Source organism: Penicillium canariense (assembly GCF_028826845.1).
Source record: "Penicillium canariense strain IBT 26290 chromosome Unknown utg000001l_segment0_segment0, whole genome shotgun sequence".
NCBI classification, from domain to species: domain Eukaryota; kingdom Fungi; phylum Ascomycota; class Eurotiomycetes; order Eurotiales; family Aspergillaceae; genus Penicillium; species Penicillium canariense.
In genome coordinates, this window is record NW_026622728.1 from 6746064 (window position 1) to 6772903 (window position 26840).

General features: G+C 55.1%; 14 protein-coding genes across 14 annotated transcripts; 9 read left to right on the plus strand and 5 right to left on the minus strand.

Moving 5' to 3' along the window:
• Positions 1-1628: 1628 nt before the first annotated feature.
• Positions 1629-2795, plus strand: N7482_002301 (uncharacterized protein; the record flags this gene model as incomplete). Its single annotated transcript, XM_056684426.1, has 1 exon — positions 1629-2795. One exon carries the CDS (start codon positions 1629-1631, stop codon positions 2793-2795), a length of 1167 nt encoding a protein of 388 aa, XP_056548032.1.
• Positions 2796-4641: 1846 nt separating this feature from the next.
• phoC (uncharacterized protein) lies at positions 4642-8185 on the plus strand (the record flags this gene model as incomplete). Its single annotated transcript, XM_056684427.1, has 6 exons — positions 4642-4719; positions 4785-4997; positions 5079-5129; positions 5207-7658; positions 7734-7903; positions 7967-8185. 6 exons carry the CDS (start codon positions 4642-4644, stop codon positions 8183-8185), a joined length of 3183 nt encoding a protein of 1060 aa, XP_056548033.1.
• Positions 8186-8807: 622 nt separating this feature from the next.
• N7482_002303 (FAM210 family protein) lies at positions 8808-9587 on the minus strand (the record flags this gene model as incomplete). The annotated part of the gene is made up of 2 exons (XM_056684428.1): positions 8808-8959; positions 9038-9587. The coding sequence occupies 2 exons, from the start codon at positions 9585-9587 to the stop codon at positions 8808-8810; spliced, it is 702 nt and encodes a 233-aa protein (XP_056548034.1).
• Positions 9588-10412: 825 nt separating this feature from the next.
• Positions 10413-11388, plus strand: N7482_002304 (mitochondrial 54S ribosomal protein uL3m; the record flags this gene model as incomplete). Its single annotated transcript, XM_056684429.1, has 2 exons — positions 10413-11202; positions 11282-11388. 2 exons carry the CDS (start codon positions 10413-10415, stop codon positions 11386-11388), a joined length of 897 nt encoding a protein of 298 aa, XP_056548035.1.
• A 316-nt stretch (positions 11389-11704) lies between these two features.
• On the minus strand, positions 11705-12365 carry N7482_002305 (cytochrome c oxidase assembly factor 1 family protein; the record flags this gene model as incomplete). Its single annotated transcript, XM_056684430.1, has 2 exons — positions 11705-11794; positions 11904-12365. 2 exons carry the CDS (start codon positions 12363-12365, stop codon positions 11705-11707), a joined length of 552 nt encoding a protein of 183 aa, XP_056548036.1.
• A 151-nt stretch (positions 12366-12516) lies between these two features.
• On the plus strand, positions 12517-13218 carry N7482_002306 (uncharacterized protein; the record flags this gene model as incomplete). The annotated part of the gene is made up of 3 exons (XM_056684431.1): positions 12517-12657; positions 12728-13052; positions 13124-13218. 3 exons carry the CDS (start codon positions 12517-12519, stop codon positions 13216-13218), a joined length of 561 nt encoding a protein of 186 aa, XP_056548037.1.
• Positions 13219-13443: 225 nt separating this feature from the next.
• On the minus strand, positions 13444-16106 carry N7482_002307 (putative JmjC domain protein; the record flags this gene model as incomplete). The annotated part of the gene is made up of 2 exons (XM_056684432.1): positions 13444-15467; positions 15557-16106. Coding segments are annotated over 2 exons (2574 nt in total), but the record flags the coding sequence as incomplete, so codon positions are not given.
• Positions 16107-16621: 515 nt separating this feature from the next.
• Positions 16622-17878, plus strand: N7482_002308 (putative para-hydroxybenzoate-polyprenyltransferase Coq2; the record flags this gene model as incomplete). Its single annotated transcript, XM_056684433.1, has 1 exon — positions 16622-17878. One exon carries the CDS (start codon positions 16622-16624, stop codon positions 17876-17878), a length of 1257 nt encoding a protein of 418 aa, XP_056548039.1.
• A 289-nt stretch (positions 17879-18167) lies between these two features.
• Positions 18168-18766, plus strand: N7482_002309 (monothiol glutaredoxin GRX5; the record flags this gene model as incomplete). Its single annotated transcript, XM_056684434.1, has 3 exons — positions 18168-18191; positions 18257-18536; positions 18612-18766. The coding sequence occupies 3 exons, from the start codon at positions 18168-18170 to the stop codon at positions 18764-18766; spliced, it is 459 nt and encodes a 152-aa protein (XP_056548040.1).
• Positions 18767-19264: 498 nt separating this feature from the next.
• Positions 19265-20798, minus strand: N7482_002310 (ethanolamine-phosphate cytidylyltransferase; the record flags this gene model as incomplete). Its single annotated transcript, XM_056684435.1, has 4 exons — positions 19265-19585; positions 19648-20422; positions 20490-20607; positions 20672-20798. 4 exons carry the CDS (start codon positions 20796-20798, stop codon positions 19265-19267), a joined length of 1341 nt encoding a protein of 446 aa, XP_056548041.1.
• A 411-nt stretch (positions 20799-21209) lies between these two features.
• Positions 21210-22245, plus strand: N7482_002311 (uncharacterized protein; the record flags this gene model as incomplete). Its single annotated transcript, XM_056684436.1, has 2 exons — positions 21210-21412; positions 21486-22245. 2 exons carry the CDS (start codon positions 21210-21212, stop codon positions 22243-22245), a joined length of 963 nt encoding a protein of 320 aa, XP_056548042.1.
• Positions 22246-22731: 486 nt separating this feature from the next.
• N7482_002312 (putative mitochondrial protein sorting (Msf1)) lies at positions 22732-23366 on the minus strand (the record flags this gene model as incomplete). The annotated part of the gene is made up of 2 exons (XM_056684437.1): positions 22732-23151; positions 23214-23366. 2 exons carry the CDS (start codon positions 23364-23366, stop codon positions 22732-22734), a joined length of 573 nt encoding a protein of 190 aa, XP_056548043.1.
• A 607-nt stretch (positions 23367-23973) lies between these two features.
• N7482_002313 (thioredoxin peroxidase DOT5) lies at positions 23974-24648 on the plus strand (the record flags this gene model as incomplete). Its single annotated transcript, XM_056684438.1, has 2 exons — positions 23974-24241; positions 24296-24648. The coding sequence occupies 2 exons, from the start codon at positions 23974-23976 to the stop codon at positions 24646-24648; spliced, it is 621 nt and encodes a 206-aa protein (XP_056548044.1).
• Positions 24649-25662: 1014 nt separating this feature from the next.
• On the plus strand, positions 25663-26354 carry N7482_002314 (uncharacterized protein; the record flags this gene model as incomplete). The annotated part of the gene is made up of 2 exons (XM_056684439.1): positions 25663-25722; positions 25788-26354. 2 exons carry the CDS (start codon positions 25663-25665, stop codon positions 26352-26354), a joined length of 627 nt encoding a protein of 208 aa, XP_056548045.1.
• Between the last annotated feature and the right edge of the window lie 486 nt (positions 26355-26840).

A 26840-nucleotide genomic window follows, 5' to 3' on the forward strand; every position in this document is an offset into this window, starting at 1 on the left:
GAGAGTTACACGCTCGAGGTGGACAACGGCCTCAGGACTCCACCGGCAGCGACTAGACCGGGGGCTTGAGCTCCGTAAGATGGTTGAGCGGGTTCAGCTGGCGACTGCCAGATGGTTCGTTACCCACCTCTCCCCCTTTTTCCGCCTTGCGGTATCCGATCGTCCGAACGAAGTCTTGGGAAGGGAATGGCAGGATGATTCAAGAGCGGTTATATCGAGGATGTGGAATATGATCCGCTTCGGGAATTTAATCAAACTACTGTACGTATGATGGTGATTCTGGAAGAGTGGTACTGTAGGTCACGGGCAGGGTGGTATTGTGTACGGGGTATTGAGGCCCACGCTGAGAAAACCGTTAAGCGGCCGTTGATTCGTGCCGCGTTGCTCGTATCGGTGGCAAGTGAGTACGCCGTGCATCATGACGTGGGGATTCGACCCGGAAACCATGTAATTATCAGTATCAGTATGGAGGTACAGTAGGTAATTTATCGACTCACCAGAGGTCCTCTACAGTAGCTACACGTATGCATGGTCGTACTGGGAACACCACAAGAACGAGAGGGTTACGGCCGGTCGGACACCGTGAGCGCTACTGTACATATGGACGATGAGATCAATTGATCCGATCAGGATCATCAGTGGTCAATGGTGCGATCGCGTGGTGCTTGGTCTCCCAGTGGGGATTTTCCATGGGACTGGCCTTACTGATCCGTGGGTTTTTTTGGCCATTTTTCCTTTTGTTTTTTGTTCTCCCGAAAAATCTTTGTTGTGGTCCACTCGGTCGCATGGGAGCCGCAAGGGCTGACCCCGAGTCGCATGGCCCGGATCGAGGGGAGGGGATAAACAATGAGCTAGTTTGGATGCTGCTTTCGTCGATTGTCTCTGCAAGCAGGTGGGCATCACCGATGAACATAGTCACGTATGAACAAATCCGACGAGCCTGTGGACTGCTGCACCCAGTGAATCTATTTTAATACCACACTACTCATACCGGCCAGAGTAACCATACAGTACCGCTAGGAATGCGGATCCCCTCCGCTACTGCCAAACGGCTCTGCACCGCCCGCACGGCCTGCGTAAGAAACCCGCGAAACCGGCCAAAAACCAAGCCTAAACCAAATGGACCCAGCCAAGTCCTCCTTCACTCCACCGTTTCCACTCGATCTCCTCTTCACTTCGCTGCCACACACACTCTCCTCCTCCCACTCCTCCCACCCTCCCATGGCTCCCGACTAGATTCGGCGACTGGACTCACCTTTTCCGGGGTTTCACTTCTTCTCTTCTCCCCTCTTCTTCTTGTTTTCTCCTTCTTTTCCTCCCGGTATTTTGGACACACCCCGTTCAACCACCCCCTGAAGCTTCAACTCCATTCAACGTCTTCTCTCATTACGCGTCGGATTCTGCATCATCATCACTCGTTGCTTCGGTCGAATCGTCGTACCTAATTACGGCCCGCTCCTACCATTTTGATATTCCCATCCGAACTGCCAATCTTGGCGCTCCTGGTGTGACCACGCCATCCGTGCCGCTTCTCGATCATCCGTGCTCGAGAATCGCACCCTCGCCCACCCACGGCCCTGCGCTGAACCCGCATTGCCATTGCGCGTGTTGATCTTAAACTATCCATCATGTCGACTCTAGCGGGCTCGACCAAGGTCGACACGACCACCAAGGCGGATTCGACGGCGACTGAAGCGGCCTCTTCCTCGGCTGCCCCGTCGACGACCACCACCAGTGAACACACCACCAGCACGACGAGTAGCTCGTCCACCTCGACGTCCACCTCGACCACGTCGTCCACAACCACCTCGGCGCAGCCGACAACGACGACTACTTCGACAACGGCTACTTCCACTTCGTCTTCGACTGTTGCGTCCACCACGTCTACCTCGACTATCGCTTCGGCTACTGTTGAGACAACGACCTCCTCGCAGGGAAACACGATCATAGTGGTGACACAGACGGAAACCGGCACCGTGGCCACGAGCATCGGAACTTCAACGACCTCCTCATCGACGGGTACCGACGCCGCTTCCCTGTCGACCTCGACCGCTGCCGCAAGCTCTGGTCTCTCCTCTGGCGGTAAGATTGCCATTGCCGTCGTTGTGCCCGTCGTGTCCGTCGCTCTCATCATATTGGTCGCGCTCTGGTTCTGGCGCAAGCGCAAGGCCAACAAGGCGGCCGAGGAAGAGCGTCGAAAGGAGGTCGAGGAATACGGCTTCAACCCGAACAATGATCCCACTCTGCCTGGCATGATGGCCGCTAGCACAGTCGCCCCCAAGGATGACACCTCGTCCGGATACCGTGGCTGGGGTACGACCTCCGCCGGCCGCAAAGCCTCGACCAACCTGTCGAGCGGCATGGGCATGGCCATGTCTGAAGGCAGCGGTGCTTACCATCACGGCGCGACCCCCAGCGAAGGGACCGTGCAGTATTCCGATGGCACTCGTCCGGACTCGGGTGAGGTGGAGCCCATTGGCGTTCTCGGCGCCGCCCCCGTCGCAGCGAACAACCGTAATGGCGATATCCACCGCGGTCCCTCCAACGCTTCCTCCGCCTACTCTGCCGCCAACCACTCCGAGGCCTCGGAGGAGAGTCATATGTCCGGGGGCCACCCGTCCGCTGGATACTACGGGGATAATCCGTACTACGGCGATGTGAACGCCAACGGCGCGTACGGGGGTGATGACTACCAGCCCGTCATCCGGGATGTCCAGGCGCGCCGCAACACGCGCATCGAGAACCCGGGTGTCTACCCGCGGTCGGGCAACGCGGGTATTGCCCAGAATTTCTAGAATTTCTAGGCTCCTGTCCTCTCTGTATACCCCGCCAGTTCACCCATGATTTGATTCCCGCGTTCTCTTTAGCCTTTCGAAAAAGTTCGGCATATTTCCCCCCGTTCTTGCACACACTCTCTCTTTCCATGAACCACCGCCGATGTCACTCCTTTTGTGGGCCCCCTGTAACTTTTTTGTCTTTGGCCCGGTGCCCCCTCTTGTCTCTCTCTTGAGTCCCGGCGTGATGGACATTCGCTTCGCCATGTGTTTATTGATCCCGTATCTCTGTTTGTCCTCCCAACCTTTTTCCTCCCCCATCGCTTTTCTTTTATTTTTCCCCTCATAATTGAATGGTCTGTCTGGGCTCCCATCTTCCCTGGATTTCCATTTTCATTTCCATTTTCATTTCTCTTTTTTCTTCGTTTCATTTCGTTTCGTTCCTGTTGATCTGTGTTGATATATCCTCGCATCTGGTCCCGCCATCTATCTCTTCTTTTCTTTGTATTGGTCCTCCTGCCACCGCATCATGTACATTCACGCACAGCGCCATGGATCGGATTGCGTTTCCGGTCTGGAGGTGTCTGACCAAGCTTGCCTCTTTCTTTTTTCTCTCCCTCTGCTTTCTTTCCCCATCTCATTTCACCTTTTGGTGTACAGGTGATCTGGAGCCAATGAAGTAGAGCATCCTGGTCTATTGATAATTTGTTCAATTGGAATGTGGAATCACAGTACATCATTGTAGTAACTCCCTATGTCTACCGGGCCATTCCGTGTCGATGGGGATGGAGCCAAAAGACTAAGCATCTTATTCCACCCGGTGCTTTTTCTTCGGCAGCCCTATTCCGGAATTTAGGCTGTTTAAGCTGTGGAGACCATGGAGTCCAATGGGAGTCGAATGGAGCATCATGGAGGGGGACCTCGAGAGCACTGGGCAGGTTCTTTTGTAGCTCTCGATGGGAGCTAGTGAAGACACGAATCAACCGAGGCGGGGGTTTAAGTATGCTCGATCGGCCTGCTGGCACCCGTCAGCGTCATCGGGGGCGCTATTGGCCAGTGGGGAGGCCAGTGGGGAGAAAGCAAGCTCGTTAGTGAGGTCGAGAGGTCGCCTTTGCCCCGGTAGACAGACGGGCTGGACTACGCTTTTACTAACCGCCCCGTCGGCCCTGCAGTTCAGTCGGCGAGAACGGGCCCAGCGCAGCCAGAAACGTGCGCGGGCTGTTCGCAGTGATTGGCGCGCAGCGCCCCCCACTTCCGCCTTAAGTTGAACCTCGTCCAATTTTCGCTCGATTGGCTAAGGACTAATCGTGAGCAGGTGAACAGGTGAACAGGTGAACAAGTGCACAAGTGAAGCAGTGAAGCAGTAACCCGGGCAGCTGGACGTCCCTGGTGCCTTGTGGCTGACGAGATACTTCCTGCGACGACGTCACGGTACTTTCCCCCTCCATAGCTGGCAGTGCTGGCCTCGAAGCTGTCCCTCTTCAAACCTCTTAACACGCCCCCCGGCCGTCCCGCTTCAACCACGCGCTTGTTGGAGTCTGACAAACCCGCCAACAGGAGGATCCTCTGCTGCACATCCTCATCCTGTCATACACCGGTGACACTGCGCCTGTCCCACTATCATCATTCCCCACCTCTTCCTGCTGCTGGCCCCTCTCCCTCAACTGGAGGTTCGCGGCACTGCCCTGGACTCCCCTTCCCTCCGCCCTCCTCCGTCCGCCGTCCTTCCTTCTTCTTCCCCTACCCCTCCTCGCCTCGTGCATCCCGGCTCCTTCCGTGCTAGTCCTAACAGACGCGAGACTCCCAATTCATCCACGATCCCGGGACCGAGCAGACGCTCTCATACTGAGAGCGCGTGCGTGCGAAGATGTACGTGGCTGTCGGCCCCTTGCAGCGCAAACCCTCTGGCCCAAGCTGTTTGCTGATTCTCCCCGCAGGAAGTTCGGTAAACAGATTCAGCGCCGGCAACTTGATCTCCCCGAATATGCGGCGAGCTTCGTCAACTACAAGGCGCTGAAGAAGGTGTGCTCTCCCCTCCGCGGTCATCCTGCAGTTTCCGGGCGGAATTCGCGAGCTAACCAGTCTCGCCTGCAGCTCATCAAGCAACTCAGCGCCACTCCCACTATCCCCGCACAGAGAACCGCTGAGGAGATCGCCCAAGATGGCACCCTGGATCCCCAGGCTGCCCTCCGCGCGAACAAGGAGGTGTTCTTCTTCCGCTTGGTAAGTACGCTCCCAAGCTCCCCGGGGCTTGCCCCCCTCCATGCACCAACACGGAGTCCTTTTAACATGTGCGGCGAATAGGAGCGGGAAATTGAGAAAGTCAATGCGTTTTACCTCCAGAAGGAATCAGAGGTATTCAATCCATCCCCCCCCCGAATATACCCCTCTGAGACAAAACACCCTACTCACACTTACGCTTGCCCATGTAGTTCTCGCTGCGGCTGAAGACGTTGGTCGACAAAAAGCGTGTAGTGCAGTCGCGAACCAACTCCAATTCCAAGGCCCCGTCGAACTTCGTGGCCCTCTTCGAAGGGTTTCAGCAATTCGATGGCGACCTCAACAAACTGCAGCAATTTGTTGAGATTAACGAGACGGCCGTGTCCAAGATTTTGAAAAAATGGGATAAGACGTCCAAGTCCCGCATGAAGGAGCTCTATCTGCACCGTGCCGTGGAAGTGCAGCCTTGTTTCAACCGCGAGGTGCTGCGTGATCTGTCAGACCGCGCCACCACGGCTCGGTTAGAGTTGGAGGCATGGGCCGAGGGAGAGAACCTGCAGTTTGATACTTCGCGGCCGTCCGAGCGGGCGGCGGGCCCCTTTGGCACGGAGGAAGAGGAGCTGGATCTGCAAGTCCTGCAGTCTGCCTCCACCGGTAATCTTCAGACCCTGCGCGAATGGGTGACGAAAATGCACTCCGTCGCAGATGCTCGCGATCGAGCCACACGAACTTTCTTGAACGCGATCAATGGGTTCTCCGACGAGGTCCTTGCTCTTCTACTGGAAAGCGGTCTGGTCGACATCCACGCTGAGGATGACATCAACGAACGGAACTGCCTCCACGAGGCCGCCATCTCTGGCCGAGACTTTGTCTTCAAGGCTGGTCTTGCAGCTGCAGTGGATTTTTCCCGATCTGATGTCTATGGACGCATTCCCCTTCACTACGCGTGTATGCACGGCCGGGTGGAAATGGCGCGGGAGCTGCTGGCGGCGGGCCCGCAAACGGTGGACGTGATGGATCACGATAACTTCACTCCCTTAATCCACAGCATTGTCAAAGGTCAACTCGCGTGTGCCGAGCAGGTACTTTATAGCAACGCCCGCATCGACCCCACGTCCGACTCGGATCACATCCCATTGAACCTGGCTTGCCAACATGGCTCGCTCCCGATTGTGAAGATGCTCCTCGAACGCAACGCCCAGTTACTCCCTGACGCGGAGGGCCTCTACCCCCAGCATATGGTGGCTCGGGCCTCCCAGTCCCCAGAGCTTCTATTACTGCTAAAGCAGCACGGCGCCGACCTCGATCAACAAGACAAGTTGTATCAATGGACACCACTCTTTCATGCTGCGAGCGAAGGCTGCGTACCATGTCTTCGGACCCTTCTGGAGCTGGGCGTGGACGCGAAGGTTGTTGACGAGAAGGGCCTGGCTGCCATGTATTATGCCGCGTGGGAAGGACATCTGGAGTGCATGCTCCTTCTTTGGGCCCAGTCCTCGCACGGCCGCTCATTCCAGCGGCCGCTAGACGTTCTGAATGGCCTCCAGTCCCAGGAGCCTGGCATGTTGGGGGATTCAGGAGCCTTCCGGCGTGACAGCTCCGCAGATATGGACATTGCCGATGGTATTCCGGACCTGGAGCTGCCCCCACCCATCATCCCCTTACGGCGCTACGGCCATAACTTCCTGGACAAGAAGGTCTTTGTGCAACTCCTCTTCGACCAAGGGAACTCTGCCTCCATCGCCTTCGATCAAGCTGGCCGTCATCCGGCGGCCCGGCTGACCCTTTCGTCTAAGCTCTCCGATCTCATCCCTCGCACCATCGTTCTCCCCGTTCAAGACGATTCTCGGACAATATCCTTCCATGTGGACAATCTGGAAACGTTCGCTGTGGACTTTGAGATCTTCCCGACATTTGGATCCAAAGTGATCGCGAAGAGTGTGGCTTTGCCGGTGGTGTTCCGAGCCGAGAATTCCAGCACGGGCTCGTGTTGCTTGCCTCTGTTTGACCCTCGCCTTCGAGCCATTGGTCAGCTACGTTTCAATTTCCAGGTCATCAAGCCGTACCACGGCGACCCCTTGGAGATCACCCATTTCGCAACCTACTGGAAGGCAACAAGTGCCGTCGACTCCGACCATAATGGCCTGGTCACCGGCTCCAGTCTGTCGGGAGATTATGTGCAGCTCTTCGTGCAGTTGACCCGCGACCGCGTCCCCGTCCTTTACCCCCAGTTTATGATCAATCACCACGGAATTGACATCCCCGTGTCCCAATTGTCATATACGCAGTTCCAGACTATCGGTGCCGAGCGGGGTGTCAACCAACAAGAAATCTTGCGATTCCTGGGGACCCAAGCGGTTCACGACATGCCGCAGACTCACCGGCTTCTGGCTGCGTCTTTCATGTCCCTGCGGGAGGTCCTACGACAGCTCCCAATTGGTCTGAATATCAATCTCTCTATTCTCTACCCGTCGGGTGCCGAAGAAAAAGCCCTCGATATGACCTCCCTGCCCGATGTCAACAGCTTTGCCGACGCCATCCTGACCGATGTCTTCGATCACGCCCGTGTGGCCCGCGAAGAGAACCCCGACTTTATGCGCTCCGTCGTCTTCACCTCTTACAATGCTAACATCTGCACTGCGCTCAACTGGAAGCAGCCTAACTGTAAGTTCGGCTTGTTCTACTTCCTACACCGATCGATTTGTTTTATCCCCGCTAACCTTGTCTCTGTCTATCTAGACCCGGTCCTTCTTTGCAATGACCTTGGTCAAATTCGGGACCTCGCCGGCAACGTGGATTCACTCCCTGTGGTGAACAGTAGCGGACGCGCCTCGATGTCGATTAAGGAATCTGCCCGTATCGCTCAGAGTAACAACTTCATGGGTCTGATCTGCCGGTCTAGTCTCCTGGTACGTTACCTGTTTCCCAAGCATGCCAGTCTCCCTTTGCTAAATTGATTTGCGCTTTTCTAGAACGTCGTCCCCGCGCTCGTGGAGACTATCAAAGAACTCGGCCTCGTATTGGTGGCCGACACCTGCGACGAGACCGGCCAGCCCGACCGCGGCGATGCCTTCCACTCTCCTGCTAGTGCTATGGGGGTGGCCGAGTGGGCGTACCGGATGCCCAACGGCGTGAACGGCGTGATGAAAGCCAACGGCGTCCTGCGATTCAACGACATGATCGACATGTGATCGCCTCCTGCATTGCATCTACTCTCATCCGAGACTCCTTCACCGAACCTATTCACCCCTCTCCAATACGTTGCATCTTATTATTACCCTGAGACGAAGACCACGAGTTTCTAGTAGCTTTATGCTGTCGAATTATGTTCACGATTTTTTCCTTTTTTTTTAATGGCCTGTCCAGTCCAGTCCAGTGCTTGTTCCACCTCTTTGCTTTGTTTTCTTCCCCATTTCCAAAAGGGCGAGTCATTTTTCCCCAGCGAGTTGCAAATCCCAATCCGTGATCTTTTGCTCTTGTGATTTCCTTTTCGCCTTCTCTTGTCTCTGTTGGCGCTGGGATAGATGTCTGATGGCTTTTTACGCCCGGTTGGCTCGACTCGGATCGCCTGCAGTCTGGTGTGTATCATATCGTGTAGATTGAGGATGATGATTGAGTGGGGATCGCACAAGCTGTGCGCCGGTTTAGATCTAAAATGGCTAATGTACAATGTGACCCCAAACACGCCCGTGCGGGCGGCGGCCTGCTATGCTATACTGTATAAATCATACACTCCCGTCCCATCCGTCTATTAGCTATTCGTATTTGGAGTCGTGGTCTCACTGCCCCCCTTCTCTTGCTCCAGGGGAGGGCTCAGGTGCTCTTCGGCTTCCGCTTGCCGATGTCCCAGCCCCAGCGCCGCAGCATCTTCACCACCTTAGGGGTCACAGCCGCCGTCAGCGGGACTCGGATGAAAATGAAGCTCTTGTGGATCGCATACGCCAGCACTAGCTGGGTCCATAAGCCTACATAAGAGCCAAAAACACGTTAGACATTGAAACACAACAATATAGGGAGAAACAGAAAGAAGGGGGGAGACATACTAGCTTCCTCCTGGTTCGCCTCCTCCGCCCGCACAAGCGCGCCATCCTCCTCATCGCCCTCACCCGGACTATCCTCCTTCTGCGGCCATATGGTGTGGAACGTGTCCTTCACATACTGCACCACCACATGCTCCCAGTGCCCGATCCGCTCCACCCCAAGCAGCCGCACCGCGACAAAGCAGAACGGGAAGTCAAGCGCCGAGAGGCCCAGGTAGACACCTAGGGCGGCCCAGCCGTATTCACGGGATAGTGTACGCAGCCGCTGGGAGAGCGAATTGCCTTCTTTCGGGGCCTGCGTCGAGTTGGAGGTGGAGGAGTTGTAGCGGCGTCCTGTGCGTCGGGGGAGTTGCACTGCGCGCAGAGCCGGTCGTGTGCGGGTGGTGCGGCTTGCTGCAGAGGCGAATGGGCGCCGGATTGTTCTTGTTGCTAATTGTTCACTGGGCCGGAGTGTCTGCGTCAGCGAGGCTCGGGCCTGGCGGAGCGTGCTTTGTTGCAGGAGCTCTGCCGGCTGCACGAGCCAGCGCGAGAAAAGTGAAGGCCGAAGGGGCATGGTGTGTTTCGGTGGGTGGCCGATGGGTGGCCGATGGGTGCCGTTGGATGTCGGGGGATTACGTGCGTGGGTTGTGGAGGGAGGGAGTGTATAGTTTCGTCGGGAGGATTCTTACTTTGGCGGGCGGCCCTGTCCGGCGTTTTCGGGCGCCGCGCTTCCGATCGACGGCATGGTGACGGGCTGATCGGGCGTACGCATTCATGGGCTGAGGTGCTTATGTGCTTATGGCTCTCGGGGCGGAAGGGATTCGGGGGGGATTCGGAATGCTGAGATCCCCGTTCTTTAAGCGATATTTCTCCTCCCAATTCGGTGTTGATGCGTCTTTGGTTCTGCAGCTATGGTTTGCCATCTGGGTTTTGTATACTCCATGCATAGTTGGGCCTCTGGGCCGGTCGTTCGCTCGGCCACTGGGACATGGGAGCTCAATGAAGCGTGTATAGTTTCCTGTATCAATACGGCTTATCGATTGATCTTCAAAGATCTTCAAAAGCGCCTTGATCTGCTGTACTCTTTATGCTTGGATCAATGTTAGCCGTGTTCCGACGAGGCTGTACTGTACTTTGTTAGTTAAGGATCTTCGGTAAGAAGAATCATCTCTATCTTCCTATAGAATCTTTCGTTTCAACCTTATTTTCTGTGTTGAAACCTGACACTATTTAGAAAACAACAAGGAGGCAAAGAGGGGCATGGCCATCTCTGCCTTGTCCAAGATCAATCGCATAACTAACAACGGTGGAAGCCGGTGATGCTGACTCAGCGGGCGGCCAATCTGGGAAAACTTTCAAGAGTTCGCGCATCACCTGTTCAACATCCAAACCCCTAATCATGCCGCCACGACTCCCCGGGAAGCTGCTCCAGCTTTCCCTGTCCCTGCGGGACATCCAATTGACCGTGCCTCGTGTCCCTGTGCGGACATTTGGCATCCGGTCCCTCAACCCGCCCAAGCCCAGCCGCTTCAACAATAACCCCGGCCTGCCCGTCCTCGAGTCCACATCGACCGCGGCTCTCCGCCGCAAGGCCAACTCACTGCCCCTCCGAACTGGTGCCATCGGTATCAAGAAGGGCATGACTGCCATCTTCGACGCTGAGACCGGCAAGCGCATTCCCTGCACCGTCCTGCAGCTCGACCGCGTTGAAGTCGTCTCCCACAAGACCCGCGAACAGCACGGCTACTTTGCTGTCCAGGTCGGCGCCGGCTGGAAGCACCCCAGCAACATGCCCAACTCCCTGCTCGGCCATTTCTCCGCCAACGGTATCTCGCCTAAGCGCCACGTCTTCGAGTTCCGCGTCAAGGATGAGTCGGGCCTTCTCCCCGTTGGCCAGAGCATTCACGCCAACTGGTTCCAGGAGGGTCAGTATGTCGATACTCGGTCGAACACAAAGGGCAAGGGCTTCGCGGGTGTTATGAAACGCCACGGCTTCCATGGACAGGACCGCAGTCACGGTGTGAGTTTGACGCACCGTTCGATGGGTTCCGCAGGCCCCAGTCAGGGTGGTGGTTCTCGTGTGTACCCGGGCAAGAAAATGGCTGGAAATATGGGCAATACGCAGAATACGGTCCAGAACCTGAAGATCCTCAAGGTGGATACCGACGCCGGACTTGTGGTTGTGAGCGGTAAGTCATTTCTTTTGCTATTCTGTCTTCTCATCCCATACTGGGCCTCGTCGCTAATCTCATCTGTGACCTTTGACAGGTGCCATCAGTGGTCCGAAGGGCTGCGTTGTGCGGATCCAGGATGCGATCAAGAAGCCGTGGCCAGAAATTGCCTCGGCCGAGCCCGTCGCTGCGGCTGCGGCGTGATTGACGAGAGAAACCAGTTTAGTGGGTTTGGGGGGACGCCTGTACTACTACACCATTCGCGCAGAATTGTTCACTTGAGCGGCGTTTGTATATGATACATCAAATGATATCCTTTTCTTCTTCGAACCCCCTGCTCTCTCCCTGCTCCTGCAGGGTCTTTAAACCACACCCACCCCCCGATTCCCGCTCAACTCGGTTTTTGCCTTTGCTTGCAAGAAGTACCCCGTAAATGATTTCCCGCAAACGCCATATCCCATGCACAAGGAGTTCTATTTGTACAGACGTCACCTTCCGGCCTTTCGATCCTGCTACCAGATTACTCTTGCCGAAAAGGATCAATGTCGCTATCCAGCAGCTGCACTACTGTTCCATCCTCAGTCTCCAGGCTCCATTCTTCAGTGCGGAACTGGAGAATCGTAATTGCAAATAGTTAGCCAAGCCATATCAAAAGTGGACTGCGTGCATCATCGGCATGATAATGCAGCAAACGATTTCCTCTCGGGGGCCAAACTCACGTAACTCGTCCGACTCGGTCGGATACTCCGAAAGCGCATCTTGCCCTGGGCCTTGGTGCCTTTCACCCAGAACGAGATATTAATACGCCCATGCAGCTGGTTCATCTCGCCACTGATCCACGGGATCTGCTGCGCAAAGTAGATCTCGTCGCCCAAGATTTCACGGGCCCGCGGTGACGTGCGCAGTGCGTACAGTGTGCTACTGACCACACTCGACGACGACTTTTGGTAGTTGAAAATGCCCAGCATGGCAGCTCCAACCACCACCACGAAGATTGGGAGGGTCTTCAGCCACCCTCGGCTGGTGGTGATATTGGGCAGCTCGCGGTCTGCTCGGCGCTCCGTCAGTGGCCCCGTGTTCGGGCCGGGGGCCGGAATCATCGTGCGGCGAGGTGTGATCTGGCGTACGCCCGGCAGCCGGACGAGGCCGGTGCGCCTAGGAACTGCCCGAGAGAGAAGCATTGCGGGCTGGGGACGGAGAGATGCTGGTGGGAGGTGAGGGTGGAACGACGGTGGATTTCGGCGAGGCAGACAAAAAAGGCACCAAACAAGACAAACACACACCTCGACGTCACACGCTCACGAGGAGGTTCTTCACTCATCCACCTTTACTATGGCGGCAGTACGACTGCGCAAAGTGATTCGATACCCAGAGGATTCTGATGATGGACATGAGGAGCTCGATGAGCAGGAACAGGAGCAAGTGATTCAGCAGTTGCAGCGCCAGAATGATGCGCGCAACGCCCAGTACAATGTAAATACATACTTACCCGCCGCCCATCTATTCCAACTTTTCTGCAGCAGCTAATACTCGGCGATTTAAGTTGGTCTTCACGGGTATCCCCCTGATCTCTGCAACTGCATTCTTTCCCGGGATCCTGTCTGCGCTGAGTTGGACCGAACAGCTCTTGTCGCTGCTGGGGATTCTGTCACTACTAGGCACGGCCTATACCATGCGGCACTCTCCCCTGAAGCCGGATCGCAAGGGGAAAAAACCCGTTACGGCCGAAGATGAGCGCCTGGCTAGGTTGCGCGGGGCTCTTCTTCCTGCAAATGGGGCTGTTTGCTTGTTGCTCACTGCGGCTTACTTACTCTCGGGGTCGAACTCAACCTATACCACCCGGCCTGTATTATATTTGATCCCAGGAGGTATGTTTGTGGGGTTCCGCAAGCCTGACCCGTATGTTTCAAGACAGTACTTCTGACTGTTTTCTCAACAGCTATGTTCGCAGCTATCTTGCTCGCCCGAGACACAATGCTTTCGGTGGACCTCTCGGCCCTCAAAGATCTGCAGTATGAGTACAAGGGTGCATAGGACTTGAAACCCTTCGATTACGGTGACTGATGAATGGTCATTGGTTGGATTTCTTAAGATGGTCATGAATGTGTAGCATTCCCTGAATACATGTAACGGAAGCATGGCAGTCGGAACCTACAACAGGGTAGAATGATCGTTCAGAAGGGAAATCAACAGGAGGACATTTGCAAGGTCTCCCAAACTCTCGCTAGTAGACACATGAACAGTTTCTTCTTCTCACCTTTCACTCGTGTCTCGATCCAGGCTCATGAAAGATCCATCAAGCTCTAGAGCAGGATCGATGGGTATGCCCGGCAGCTGATTTCCATACATCATCGGTTCGGGGCCATTCAAAGCATCCGAGTTCGGCGAATCTAGGCCTACTTGAATATCATGATTCAATAGTTGCTGCTGGCGTTGCTCTTCCTTGTCGTGCCGCAAGCGGTCCAAACGTTGCACATTGTCGTCACCGAATGTTTTCAGTAACGCAACATTCGATACCCGCAGGTTGACGAGGGTCTCGACGCTGCGAGGATCAGCAATCTTTCGAGTGTCGTGGCCGAGCAAGATGTCAAAGGGTACGTGAGGATTCATGGTCGGATCCTTTCGACAGCTCGCGCAGTTGCAAATTCGGCGGCATCTCGGACACAGCCAGTGTGACCGGCACATGGCGTCGAGCGGGAGCATATCGAAGGCTCGAAACAAACTCCCATAACAATATTGGAGGTTGCACGTTTCACACGAAGCAAGCTTCCACAGAGATTCCGAATTTTTGCACATATGGCAACGCCCGAGTTTCTCGGACTGGGATTGGGCCCGGCTAGTTCTCCTTCTTTTTCGGGCGTGTGAATCCCTGTCCGAGTCCGGATCGGTCTCGAGATCACTCGGGATCGCTGGCTTGGTATCTTTCGGTTTCTTGCAGTCGACCCATGGTCGCAAGGCCATTTGCATCTGGCAGATATCGGCCATGGACTTTCGACCCAGCTGGCCTCGGGCGACCAGCAAGGTTGGAAATTTGGATTTATGTGCCTGATCGTCCGGCTTGAACGCAATGATCTGCCGACGCCAGCTTTCATGTCGATCGGCAAGGTCTTTCCACGGAAACTGCTCGACCCATTTGAGTTTCGAGAGACATTGGCAACTTCGGCCCAGGACATAACAGTCCATGCAGATATCGTAGGTATCATTTTCCTCACCCACACACCAAGGACAGGTCAAGAACCGGTTGAAAATGTTGCACCGACAGTAAGAGCAAGTGATGTTGCTCTCGAACTTTTCATACTCAATATCCTTGGCGAGCGGTGGGTGCTTCGAAAAGGTTTCCGATAACAGGATGTCGGTATACATGTTGAACAACCGAAGGAAGTTATCTTGGAGCATGTTCACTTCGGGATGATCAGTCGTGGGGGCCCATCGCAGCAAATCTGAATAGCGTTCGAGGGTGTAGAAGACGATGGCCTTGTTTTTGTATTGCTCATCGCGACAAACCATACGCGCGTGCGCTAGCGCCGAATCGAAAGCCATTTCCAGAGTCTCGACGGTGGTCCGGTTCCAAGCCACCTTCATGGTCCTCGTCCCCCGGTTCCAGACCTGGTGAGCGGCAAGAGGGGGGACAAGAATGAGGTCCCCTGGTTTCTGCTCGACCACATAGGTCGTGAATGGCGCGCTCTTCCACGAGCTCAAATGAGCAAAATGGTCTTCCAGATCAATGTTGTGACCAAGCATCGAGTTCCAGTATTCCGCCACGACATGGCGATCTCTGGTCCCGGTCATGAGCCAGATGGAGGAGCCCGTCCGAGTTGCCTTGCCGTTTTCATAAGATCCATCCGAGGCCTCTACCATCAGGTTTTGCCCTAGGCTGGCACACATTTCTTGATGTGCTGGGGTGTAGGTGCCTTCGTGCCCAATGTAGCACATGAGATTCTGTGCGCGCATGGCATCCGGGAGACTGCTCATCAAGTCCCCAGCCCGCGCGACCGGTTCCCCCTGTGGCGTCTTGGGGTATTCAAGGGACTGAGAGGACGGTACTTTCAGTCCCTTGGGAGTGGGAGATTGGTTGAGATAGAAAAAGGTGGATGGGATCAACTGCTCCAAAGCCTGCTGCCACTCCTCCGGGCAGTCGATATCTTTCAGGTAGAGTCGTTGAATGTCTCGACGGGCATAGTTCTCAGGCTTAATAATTTCAGTTAAGGTCGACATGCTTTGGAGGTAGTGGCCAAGCGTTAAAGGCAAATTGGATCCCTTTCCCAGGTCCCTGGCATCATATTCTTTTGCAAAGAACCTCACAGTTAGAGTACACTCCAAAAGAGACCATGAAGTCACTATCGGATGGTCTGGGCACTATTAAAGCACTTACTATGACTGGAATAATGCCGGCGTAGCCATTTCTCCGAGAAAAGATTTCTGTCCAACCGCTTGTCGAATCCCGTAATCACGAGTGGGAGCCCAAGCTTCACGACATTGGTGAGGATGAAAAGTTCGAGATCCTCCCGAGGAAATTGATCAATCCAGTCGCAGGGGATTCGCCTGACAAACTGGAAACTCGGTGTTGTCCTGACCTCCTCCTCAATGTCCAGACGTGGATCAAACGGCTCGAAAACCGCGCGCGAACGCTGAATCATGGCGGCGCCACGAAGCTGGGGTTTGGAGGTATCAATCACGTTAGAGTTGACCGATACAGAAAGGCAATGGGATCGGCGTCGCCTGAATCGAGAGGGTGCATGGCCAGAGGATTTGCGGATACTGCTAGACAGACGTGTTAACACTTCATGCATGAACGGCGCGATGGGGTTGGATGAGGGAGCAACAGGGCAGGGAGGAAGGGTGGGGGGAGGATGAGAGTTCAGCTCACCTTTGTGCGACACAGGAAATTGCCAATGAGACCAGAGGCAGATGGTGCACAGCATGCGATCGAGTTGGAAGATGGGCGTAAAGCTGGAGGAAGCTCCTGCCTTCCGCGGGGATTCCTCGCGCGTCGCGTCGCCTCAGGCACGTCCCTCGTGAAGGGACAGGACAGCAGACCAGCGAGTGGATAGGAGAGTCGAGAGTAGGCGGTGTGATATTCGCGACATAAGCCCGGCCGAGCCGGTCGCTTCAGTTCTCCGTTGACGAGAAGTCGAAGCGCGGCCAGGTCGGCATGTCTTCAAGCCCGTCAAAGCCATAGCCGATCAGTGGGGCGCTGTCCGCGCCCCCAAACGGGTTTAGACCCATCGCGGGCAGTTTTTCTCGCAAACCCGCATGACGATATCACCAACTCTCGTCCCCGTTATCTGGCGATTCGAGTGACCGAGCGACCTGCGACTGCCCTGCCCTCGTCCGGAATCCCAGCGCGAACATGCACTGATCACGCTCTGCCAATAATCCCCGTCGTCTACCGAACCCTCTCCTTTCCCTTTCCGGGGCTCTCCCTACCGAGGCCGCCATGCCGCTGTCGACCTCGAGCTCCCGTCTATTGCGCCGCGCGCAATTGCTTCCATGCTGCCGTCACACAAGGGTACCCATCGGTAGCCGATACCATGGACGTCTCTCGACACCTCTCGCTGGACAATTGGCCTCCGCACACCCGGTCCCTTCCTCTCCTTTACGCTCTATAAATGCGACATCACCATCCGTCCCGCGGCATAGCTTGCAGGTTCGCTTCGCCGCGACAGCCCAGCCAATTGAGACTGAACCGAAAGAAGTGAACCCCGCCACTCATTATATTCCCCCTCAGACGGGTCTGATTGCCTCCCTGCCCCGGTCATGGATACCGTACGCCGAGTTGGTCCGGTTGGACAAGCCCACGGGCACTTACTATCTCTTCTTTCCCACCCTTTTCTCCACGCTTCTCGCTGCCCCGATGGCCGTTGATGTGGCACCGCTGCAGGTTCTGGGCACAATCGGACTCTTCTTCTCGGGCGCCCTGATCATGCGAGGTGCCGGGTGCGCCATCAACGATCTGTGGGACCGAAACCTGGACCCTCATGTGGAACGCACCAAGTTCCGGCCTATTGCCCGAGGAGTGCTTTCGCCACGGAATGCCGTGCTGTTCACCGGTAGCCAACTCCTGGCTGGGCTCGGCGTGCTTCTCCAATTCCCTGCCCAATGTCTCTGGTACGGCATCCCCAGTCTGCCGATCGTGGTGGCCTATCCCCTGGCCAAACGCGTCACCCACTACCCTCAGGCGGTCCTGGGTCTTGCCTTCTCCTGGGGGGCTATCATGGGATTCCCGGCTCTGGGTGTCGATTTGCTGGCCAATCAGGATGCCCTCATGGCGGCAGGGGCATTGTATTCCAGCTGCATCGCATGGACGGTTCTGTACGATATGATCTATGCGCACATGGATATCAAGGATGATGTGGCTGCGGGGATCAAGTCGATTGCTCTGCGTCATGAACACAACACCAAGGCTGTTCTCACTGGTCTGGCCGTCACTCAAGTCACCCTTCTGGGTGCGGCGGGACTCGCGGTGGGCTGTGGACCGGTCTTCTTCGCTGGTAGCTGCGGCAGTGCCATCCTTTCCCTGGGATTGATGATCTGGAAGGTTCAGCTCAAGAACGTTCGCAACTGCTGGTGGTGGTTCAAGAATGGCTGCCTCCTAACGGGCGGCGGCATCAGCCTGGGTCTTGCTGGAGAGTATGCCACGCAATATCTGGGACTGTACGATAGTAAAAAGATTTCCGAGTCCGAGTCAACATAATAGAGAATCGGGAAATGTATGAATACGAATTGATTGACCAACTCAACCAATTTCCCGCTTCCTTTCCGTCGGATCTTCAATACGGCAATCATCTCCAATACTGGAATCCTTCAATGTGGGGGCGCATCGACGTAATTGGAACCGCGCGGGAGCCAACGACTGCTTAAATAATACTCCGTACTAACCGCTTATAAACGCTCCGCGGTAATCGCCCGCATAATCTGCCCTGTTGGTTCAACACGCTCTCCTCCTCCGCTTCGTCCAGCACCATTCTCACCCGCGCGTCATTATGTTCTCCCGCACGGCTTTCTCGGTGCGCCCACTCCCCCTTGCTCGCAATCCACCGGTCAAGCGGGCATAGCTCACACTCACCTCTAGCAGGCCTTTCGCCCAATCTCACGGCCCTCGTCTCGGCCTATCCGTTCCCCAGCCTTTGCGCTGCCCTCGGTCTTCCATGCGCGTCTCTTGTCCTCCGAGACCCGCGCGGCCATTGACAAGGCGGTTGCGTCCGCCCCCGTCGTCCTGTTCATGAAGGGCACTCCCGAAACCCCCCAGTGCGGCTTCTCTCGTGCGAGCATTCAGATTTTGGGCTTGCAGGGCGTGGACCCCAAGAAGTTTGTGGCTTTTAATGTGCTTGAGGATCCTGAGTTGCGTCAAGGTGAGTGATCTCCTCGCCATGTCTTGCGCCTGCCAGCCCCACTAAATGAAGGGTTTTTTCCCCTTGGTTATATAGGTGTGAAGGAGTACTCAGACTGGCCCACCATCCCTCAGTTGTACCTCGACAAGGAGTTTGTCGGAGGATGCGATATTTTGATGTCTATGCACCAGAGCGGAGAGCTTGCCAAGATGCTCGAGGGTAAGGGGGTTCTGGTGGCGGCGGATCAATAAAATGGCGGCATAACCTCGGTTGGAGACGATCGGATGGGCCTCCACCTCATGAATCTGTGATTTGTATCGCTGTGTAAAATTATTGGACTCTACCTAATATAGCACTCATATACCTGCTCCTGCTCTTACGGCCAACAGCACCGTCCTTCCGCAGTTACGTGTCAATTTCTCTTGGGAATTTACGATGGGCCATCTCGACAGCCTAGGAATAAACACCTCCCGCTCGGGGTATAAAAAATGTATATTTCTGTGCAGACTCGACTCTATACGTTCGTCCCTCTCTCTGTGGTTCAAGTTAATGTCTCTTCGCAACACAGTATGCACAAGATCGGTTCTAGCTATCCACTGAAAGCCCACCCGATGATGCTCGGCACAGGTACAGTTAGTTTATTTGAGTGGTTCTTCCCAACCCTTTCCGCCACCCTCCGGGGCGCCCATTTAGGTCCATTACACAACCAGTCGGTGCTTCCTTCCAGAATGCACTAGAGAGAGGTTGCATTAGGCGGACGACGCCTGCTCTCTGGATTTCACCAGATCCTCGGCCACGCCCTTCGCCAACTTCGCTCGTTGCCGAGCTTCGTATGCTTCCCGGCTCTTCAGGATACGGCCGACAATCTCGCCCGCGTTGACATGCTGGAAGGCATGTTGGTCGACCTCTTGGAAGATTCCCATTTTCTTCGGGTCGGTGTAGGGGTCATACGTCAAAGGGATAAAGGTAGTCGGACCATGGTAGACGACATCTGGCTTACCCAGCGGCAGGGCCTCCAAGTAAGGCTGACTGGGGGTGAAGGGTGCCGAGAAGACCACGGCATGAATAAACTAAGAAACGTCAGTAAGATTGTCGCGGTAATTAGAATGCGGGCCGGAGGGGGGAAAGTTACGCGGCACTGAAGAACGCAAAGACCACGCTCAAAGATGTTCATGATTGGATAGTTCAACCCCTTCCAGTGATTGATCACGCCGTCATCATGGATGCCAGCAACGATATATGCCGGGGCATAGTCTTCATTGTATTCCCGGACTCGCTTCTCCTGCTGTTCCGGCTCATACCAGCCTCGCTGACGGCCTTCAGCCTCTTCAAGCTCCATCACCTTTCGGAGGAACTCAATGTGGCCGGACGAGAAAAGGTCGAAACCCCCATCCACATAGACAATCCGCTGACCGGGCTTAGGGCCCTTGCCATCGACCAGACTCGCGAAAGATCCAGCTTCCCCTGCCTCATTATCAATCTTCGCTCTTCCAGAGCCCGCCCACGTCCACACTTGGGGTCCCGGCTGGAGGCCGCTTTCGTCAGTCGCATAGTCTCGGATCCGCTGCAAAAGATCGTCGGCGAATATCTTGCGCTCCTCGGGGCTGCCCGATCCCTCCTCTCCCGCGAGGGTATCTCGGACGGATTTAACAAAGTGGTTCTTGGTGCAAAGAAGCATCCGCCCGACAAGATCGGTGGTGGAAATTCCAGGAGTTCGTTTAACCACCTTGAAGCGACCTGCGGCTTTGACAAATCGGTAGCAGTCATTCCCATCGCTGTCGGAGGTGATGTCGTCGCCGTGTACCACGTACTGGCAGCCGTAATGAGAGACCCACGGCAAATAGGTCACGTATGGGGCATGGGGAACACTTTGAGTAGCCCATCGACAGGCTTCGACGGCCGCGACTCTAGGGACAAGAAGCAATGGATGTCAGTGGCTATACTTGGAACATCAAGAGAGGACATGGTGCTCACCGCTCATCTAGCGACATCACCGTTGGACCCTTGTTTTCCAGGATTGCCTGGTCAGAATGAATTCCCACGAACAGAGCTTTGCCCAGGCGACGAGCCTGGAGCATGGCACCCGCATGGCCTATTACAAATATTCTCCATCTTAGTATCTTGGGTGCAAGCCTAGGATGACAATTGGCGCTTACCGTGGTGGCTGAAGTCGAAGCATCCGTCGACCCAGATTCGGTCCTCGGAGACCGGGATATCCTCCTGAGGATCCACCGGCCACTGCCCAGGCAGAGGGACTTGCTCGTCGAGAGGTGTAGTGCCCATTTGTGAGACGGTGAGCGGTCAATTGAGGACAGCTCGCGGAGGGGAGAAAGGGACGGAGGGGCAGCGGAGAACAGGGAGGGACAGAAGGCCAGTCGATTTGCGTGGGCCGAAGGGATCGGAGGGGCTGTGGGGCAAGTCAGGAACCACGTCCACTGCCAAAGAGCTCCCGCTGCTGAAGTCCTGCTTCCTTCACCACAATCCTTCCAAGTTTTCTCCGACTTCTACGTCTTCCTCCCCCTTCCCTCTCTCTCTCTTGCTCTACCTAGCGTCCTTGTCGACTCTAGGCGATTCCTTACCGCCTGTCACGTCCTGCCGTCCCGACTGACTGGGGGTTTTCCCCCGCCCCCTGTCCATCGCTAAACGTCATATCGCTCTATATTCCTGCTAAACCAGGCGTCTCCGCCGACTACCATGATCTCATCCTCGTTTGGGCCGAGCTTGACTCGAAGAGACACGGCCAAATCCACCGGTGGCTATGATACTGTTCACGGCGCAGTCCCCCCGGTGAGCAGCGGCGGGGGTCCGTTTGGGCCGCAGAGTGCCAGTGCCATCTACCAACAGATCCATGACATGGCTGCGAAACGAATCTCGACATTAGACTATTTACGGAAAGCGTGAGTGATTCTCTTCCGCCAGATGCCATACTTATTTGAGATCGCCGTCTGACGCGGATTGGCGCATATACAGTCTTGAGGGCCGGGTCTACTGGTTCAATACCGTGCATTTCTCTCGAGCGGATATCAGTCGCCTGCCATATTTCGAGGCTCGAAAGCTTTCTCGTCGAGCCGTGAACTATCTCATCCTGGGCCTTTCCCTCCCTCCGATCCTTGATGTCAATTCCACGCCGTTCGAGTACCTCCGCGCCCTGAACGCTCTTCTCCTCGAATTCGAAGCCTTTCAGCAGGTGCATCCGCCCGATGGCAGTTCTTCATCCAGTCTTGCGAGAGCACGCATACCACAAATGTTCAAACGAGCGGCACATGCCGGTACTAAGACCCGGCGAGCCAGCTCGGCAACTGAAATCGGACTGCCCATGCAGACCAGTGACCCTTCCGATCTCAAGAGCGCCGCCGGAAGTATCACGTCGCATTCTACCGCCGCGGCTTCAGTCATCTCATTCCCACACACCGAGTCGTCCGACCTGCTCCCTGGCGAAGAATATACGTATCTCCTAACGCCGTCACTACCCTTTGAGCCCGATTTTTTTGAGACTTTTGCTACCCTTTGTGATGTCTTGATTGACTGCTATAGTCGCATCACAAGTTTGGTATCGTCGCCCTCCGTTTGCACGGTGGCATTGGGCGAGACGTTTTCCAAAGCGGATGCGAAATTACGAAAGATTATGGTTGCTGGTGCCGTCCGAGAGTTTGAAGACGCGAGCCGGCATGGTGTCAAGACTGAGGTTGCCGGTGTCAGTCGAGTGGTTTTAGGTGGACTGCTGGGTTAAGGTCATCTCCCTTCTCCTTCTACTTCTGCTTCTTCAGCTGTCTGTTCACGACCTATGGAAGGTGTTCTGGGAGTTCGTGATTATTTTCTGCTCGGGTTTTCGCTTTACTGACTACTGGCAAGACAAGAGGGGGAGAGACTGTGATCATGTGAAGAGAGTAAAGATCTATGTTCGAATTCATCTATGCATCTATGCCGTAGTAGGCGGATATCGCTGGTGGTAGAATCATAAAGAGCAGCACGCTGTAAACAAGTCACGAGACACTTTTTTCCCCTGGCCATCTCGCAGAGAGTTCCCGGATTTCGCGATTGGGGGATATAAAACAGATGATCAAAGGAAACTCCAAATCGCGCCGCGGGCTTTGTAATGCGAGAAGGAAAAGAAAAAGGTGGAAAAAAGACGCCGAAGTATGCAATCGCTCGAGGCAAAGAACGTAAAGGAGAGGTGATGCGTCGGAAAATCGACGAATTGAAGAGCAGGGCGCAATCAGGACTGTAGGCGTTGATTCTCGAGGTCGCGTTGTTCGCCGAATACGCGACGGCTCATTTCAAGAACCGTTTCGAATCCTTCACGGCCACGCTTGGCATTCTCGCGGAATCTCTCCACGCTTGCCTCCTCCACCTTGTTCTTGATCTTCTGCCAGCCACCACACAGGGCTGTGATTTTGGCTTCCTGAGTGAATTCCGTCGAGGTGGTCGGCGCGAGAGACGATGGCTGATACACCACGGTCTCACGGACGTTGAGGACGTTGGACCAGGTCAGATTGGTGGAGCACATGGTGACCTTCTTGGCCGCCGGGTCGACGTAGGAGATCTCGTAGACGTGGGAGACGGCGTTGCCGCCAAAGAGCGAAGAGACCCACTGAGGTACCGACTGGTTGCAAGTGATGAGACGTTCGGTTCGCAGCTAAAATGGGGAAGGGAAGTCAGCTCGGAGTCCATCCAACACCCGAAGAGAGTCACGCTCACAATGCCGGTTTCAGGATCGATGGTGCGAGAGAGGGTATCTACGCCAACGACATGGGTGGCCTTGTCATTCCATGGGCAGTATTTCCTCCAGTTGGCTGTAGAGACCTCATCCCAGGAGTAGTCGAAGTTGCACGTGGACGAAAAGACCTTCATGGTGGTGGTGGTGCGCACTCAACGGATGCGTCGCGAGAGGGTCGATGGCAAGAGAAGGACGAGGGGGAGAGAGGAGAGACCAGAGGGCGAAGAAGGATCGAAGAGTGGCGAATGCAGCAAACAGAAGAGGCTCGAAACCACAGGATGAGTCAGGCTAAATGCCCAAGATAAAAGATGGGGAAGGTGGGTTATGGAGTGGCGATCGTGAGGGAACTGTCAGATCGAGTTTTTCTCATTTCGCGGGTCAGGGCAGCCGCTCGGGTCTTTTCGGACGGGTGCATTCATGGGCGTTCCCGGGTTCCCAAGTGATGTGCTTAGGTAAGGCATGCACATGTGCATCCCCAGGAGACTAAACCTTAAGCGCCGTCGTTCGGTCTCCACTCCGTCCTTATGTAAGGTTGTTCCTCCCAGCTGACTGGACCATTTCGCGAACGGGCCAAGTACCGGGGCATTCTTTCTAGCTCGTACATGGTACCTCCCACGAAGTACTCCTGCCCAGAATCACCTCTCTCCTATCCCTCTGACGACGACTATCCCGAGAGCCAACCCAACTCCCCCTCGGCCTACAATATATATCTCTGCTGAGAGTTCGTTTTCATCAATCGCAATGGTTGAACTTCGCAAGCGCAAAGCTCCCGCCCCGCCCCCTGTGGCCGAGAAGAAGAGAAAGCCGGCCCCCAAATCCAAAGCTACCGAAACCGTGGAGGCAGCTCCGGCGCCGGCAGTGCCTCAGGTGGGCGAGACCATCGATCTCGAGGACTTCGGTGGTGAAATTGAGACCAATGATGGCACGAAGACGACTCTGAAAAAGCTGGTCGAGGAGAGCACATCTGGCGTGGTTCTATTCACCTACCCTAAGGCCTCAACCCCTGGCTGTACGTTCCCCTCTCCACCTCTAGACTGAGGCCCCCAGTCTGACCATGTGGCAGGCACCAAACAAGTCTGCTTGTTCCGCGACAACTACACGCATTTGACATCAACGGGACTGTCCATCTTTGGTCTGTCGGCCGATTCGACCAAGGCCAACACTACCTTCAAGATGAAACAGAAACTGTCCTACCCCCTTCTTTGCAACCCCAGTGCAACTCTGATTGGTGCTATTGGACTCAAAAAGGTCCCCAAGGGAACCATCCGCGGCGTATTCGCCGTAGACAAGAAGGGCACGGTGTTGCTTCGAGAGGCTGGTGGTCCGGATGCAACTGCGGACGCGGTCCAGAAGCTTGTGGCGCAGGGATTGATCAAGGAGAAATCCCAGGACGCAGACAGTAGTGAGTCCAAGTAGTTACGCGTTGTGAGCCTGGTGGAAACTAGTTGGTTACTGTAACTACAAGCCTCGGGCGTCCTGTCCCCACCTCCCGTCCCAATCTCGCAACCAGTGGTGATGGTTTATTATGGTGGTCACATTTGTGCGCCATCTGCAACACACGCACGCACGCACACATACACCCCCAGCAGGAATGCTCTCCACATTCCTGAGTGTCTGTGTCTCCATCGATGGATACTGAGGCCAATAGTAGTAGTGGTGGTGGTGGTGGTGGTGGTGTCTCAGGCATGCAGTGCTGATATTGATGCCTGAAACCCCAGCCCAACCATTGGTATCGTAACGTACTTCACTAGGGGATGGCGCATACTGTACAGTAGTCTGTACCGTACAAGCAGGCGGCGCACCCTGGTACACCGTAGTAAATGCGCTCTTTTTGAAGTCGATCTCTCAACCACCCTGAGCAAGTTTGATATAATTGTTGGTTTACGGCTGTTGATATGTATACTGTTTAATGTCAAATGATGTAAATGTAATCCCAGGACATATTTTGTTGCTTTACGAGGTGAATCCTGCTCGACAAGCTGATCAATAGAGATATCTAAACCAGGAAACACTACAATCTTTCCCTGAACCTTATGGACAAGTTATATATCATCTACATAGTACTAGGGTCTGATGAGAACTTCCACTAGGCTATCTTTGTTGAAATATCGAGTTGTAAAATAACGCATTTACAGTACGATAGTGTTTTGGGGTGCGCCGCCTGCTGGTGAAATACCTTAAACCGCCGCCGCTTGGGCGGAAGACCACGGAAAATTGATATTCCTTTTTCTTGGCGCTCGCACCTCCGAAGTTACCCTGACGTGCCGTGCCGCATTATAACTTCTAAGCCCGCCAACGTTTGACGAATCTCAAGGACTTCAGGAGGTTAGTCGGAGGCCCAACTCCCTCGAAAATCTTTCTCCGGCCCTCCCTTGGGGCGAATCTTTTGATGGGAAGCTGACCAGGAGGTATAGGTCAGAGTCTTCAGCAATGGCTCGCGATATCCTGAAAGCCGCCCAGTCGGCATCCCATGTGGTCTCAATCTCCCAGGTACGTGCCAGTCGATAAGGAGACCAGGTTGGAATGATCAACAGCCAACTCTAAGTGCGCAACAGAAATACACAGTCCGCTCCACTGGAGTCTGGGAGCGCCTGCGCAGCCTTCTCGCCGTCGACCCCAATCGCTCGACCGGTATTCCTCTAAACTCGCAGTTTCGTCTTCCTACTCCCGGTTCTCTGCCTCCTCTGTCCTATGATGACCCTGTCACCGTCCCTGCGGGTGACATTGCCGACAACCCGTATTGGAAGCGGGACACCCGGAGAAGCTACCCAAAACTGAGCACCGTCAGTCAGGCGGATGCGGTCAGCCTGCTCACCGTCGGGAGCCAGGCAGCCCCCAAGGATGACATCCTGCAGATTGGCGCTGCGGGTGAGAAGCAGCTGGTGGAGGTCCAGGAGCAGGGCCAAGAACGCGGCCTGGCCGCGCTCTTTGAGAAGGACAAGAAGAGCATCCAGGGTGTATTGGGAGCAAACGGCCTGCCTCCCACGCCTGCCAACATCAACACAGTTGCTCAATCCTCGCAATCCAAGTACGAGATCGGCCGAGGGCAGGGCTACCCCGATGTGTATGTGATCCCTAGCCAATTCCCCCCATCCCGCCCCGGATCTCTTGCCCAACACTAACCCCTCTCATCTAGGTATCCTTGCCGCACATTTGTTTGATTAGGTGTTCATTTTACCTTCCTAGAAGATTACCATTGCGCCTGCCCAGGAGCACAATAGCTTCTTACCAATCTATTTCTCGTTTCTTTGTGTGCTTTGTGCTTTTCCTACGCTTCATCTTACCAGCATTCTAATCATCGGTTGGGTAATCTCTGACTAGGACCTGTTCTCGGAGACCTATGGCCACCCCCAAATGCTCAACAGGATGAAAGCCTACATGTAGAACCCTGTCTAATGACAGCCGGCAACCGAGCTTTCCGAACCTCTTCGCACACATACGGCTGCCCGGGGTCAGCCATTCACACGGCACGCCCCAATATCGAGCTGAGCACGCAACATGGCCCTGTAAGGAAGCATCAGGATCTAGCAGCCAGGTTTCCCAGAGGTGATAGACTAATGCCCGTACTTGGATAGCTCGTATGTTGATCAGTTTCACAGCCCCCAGGG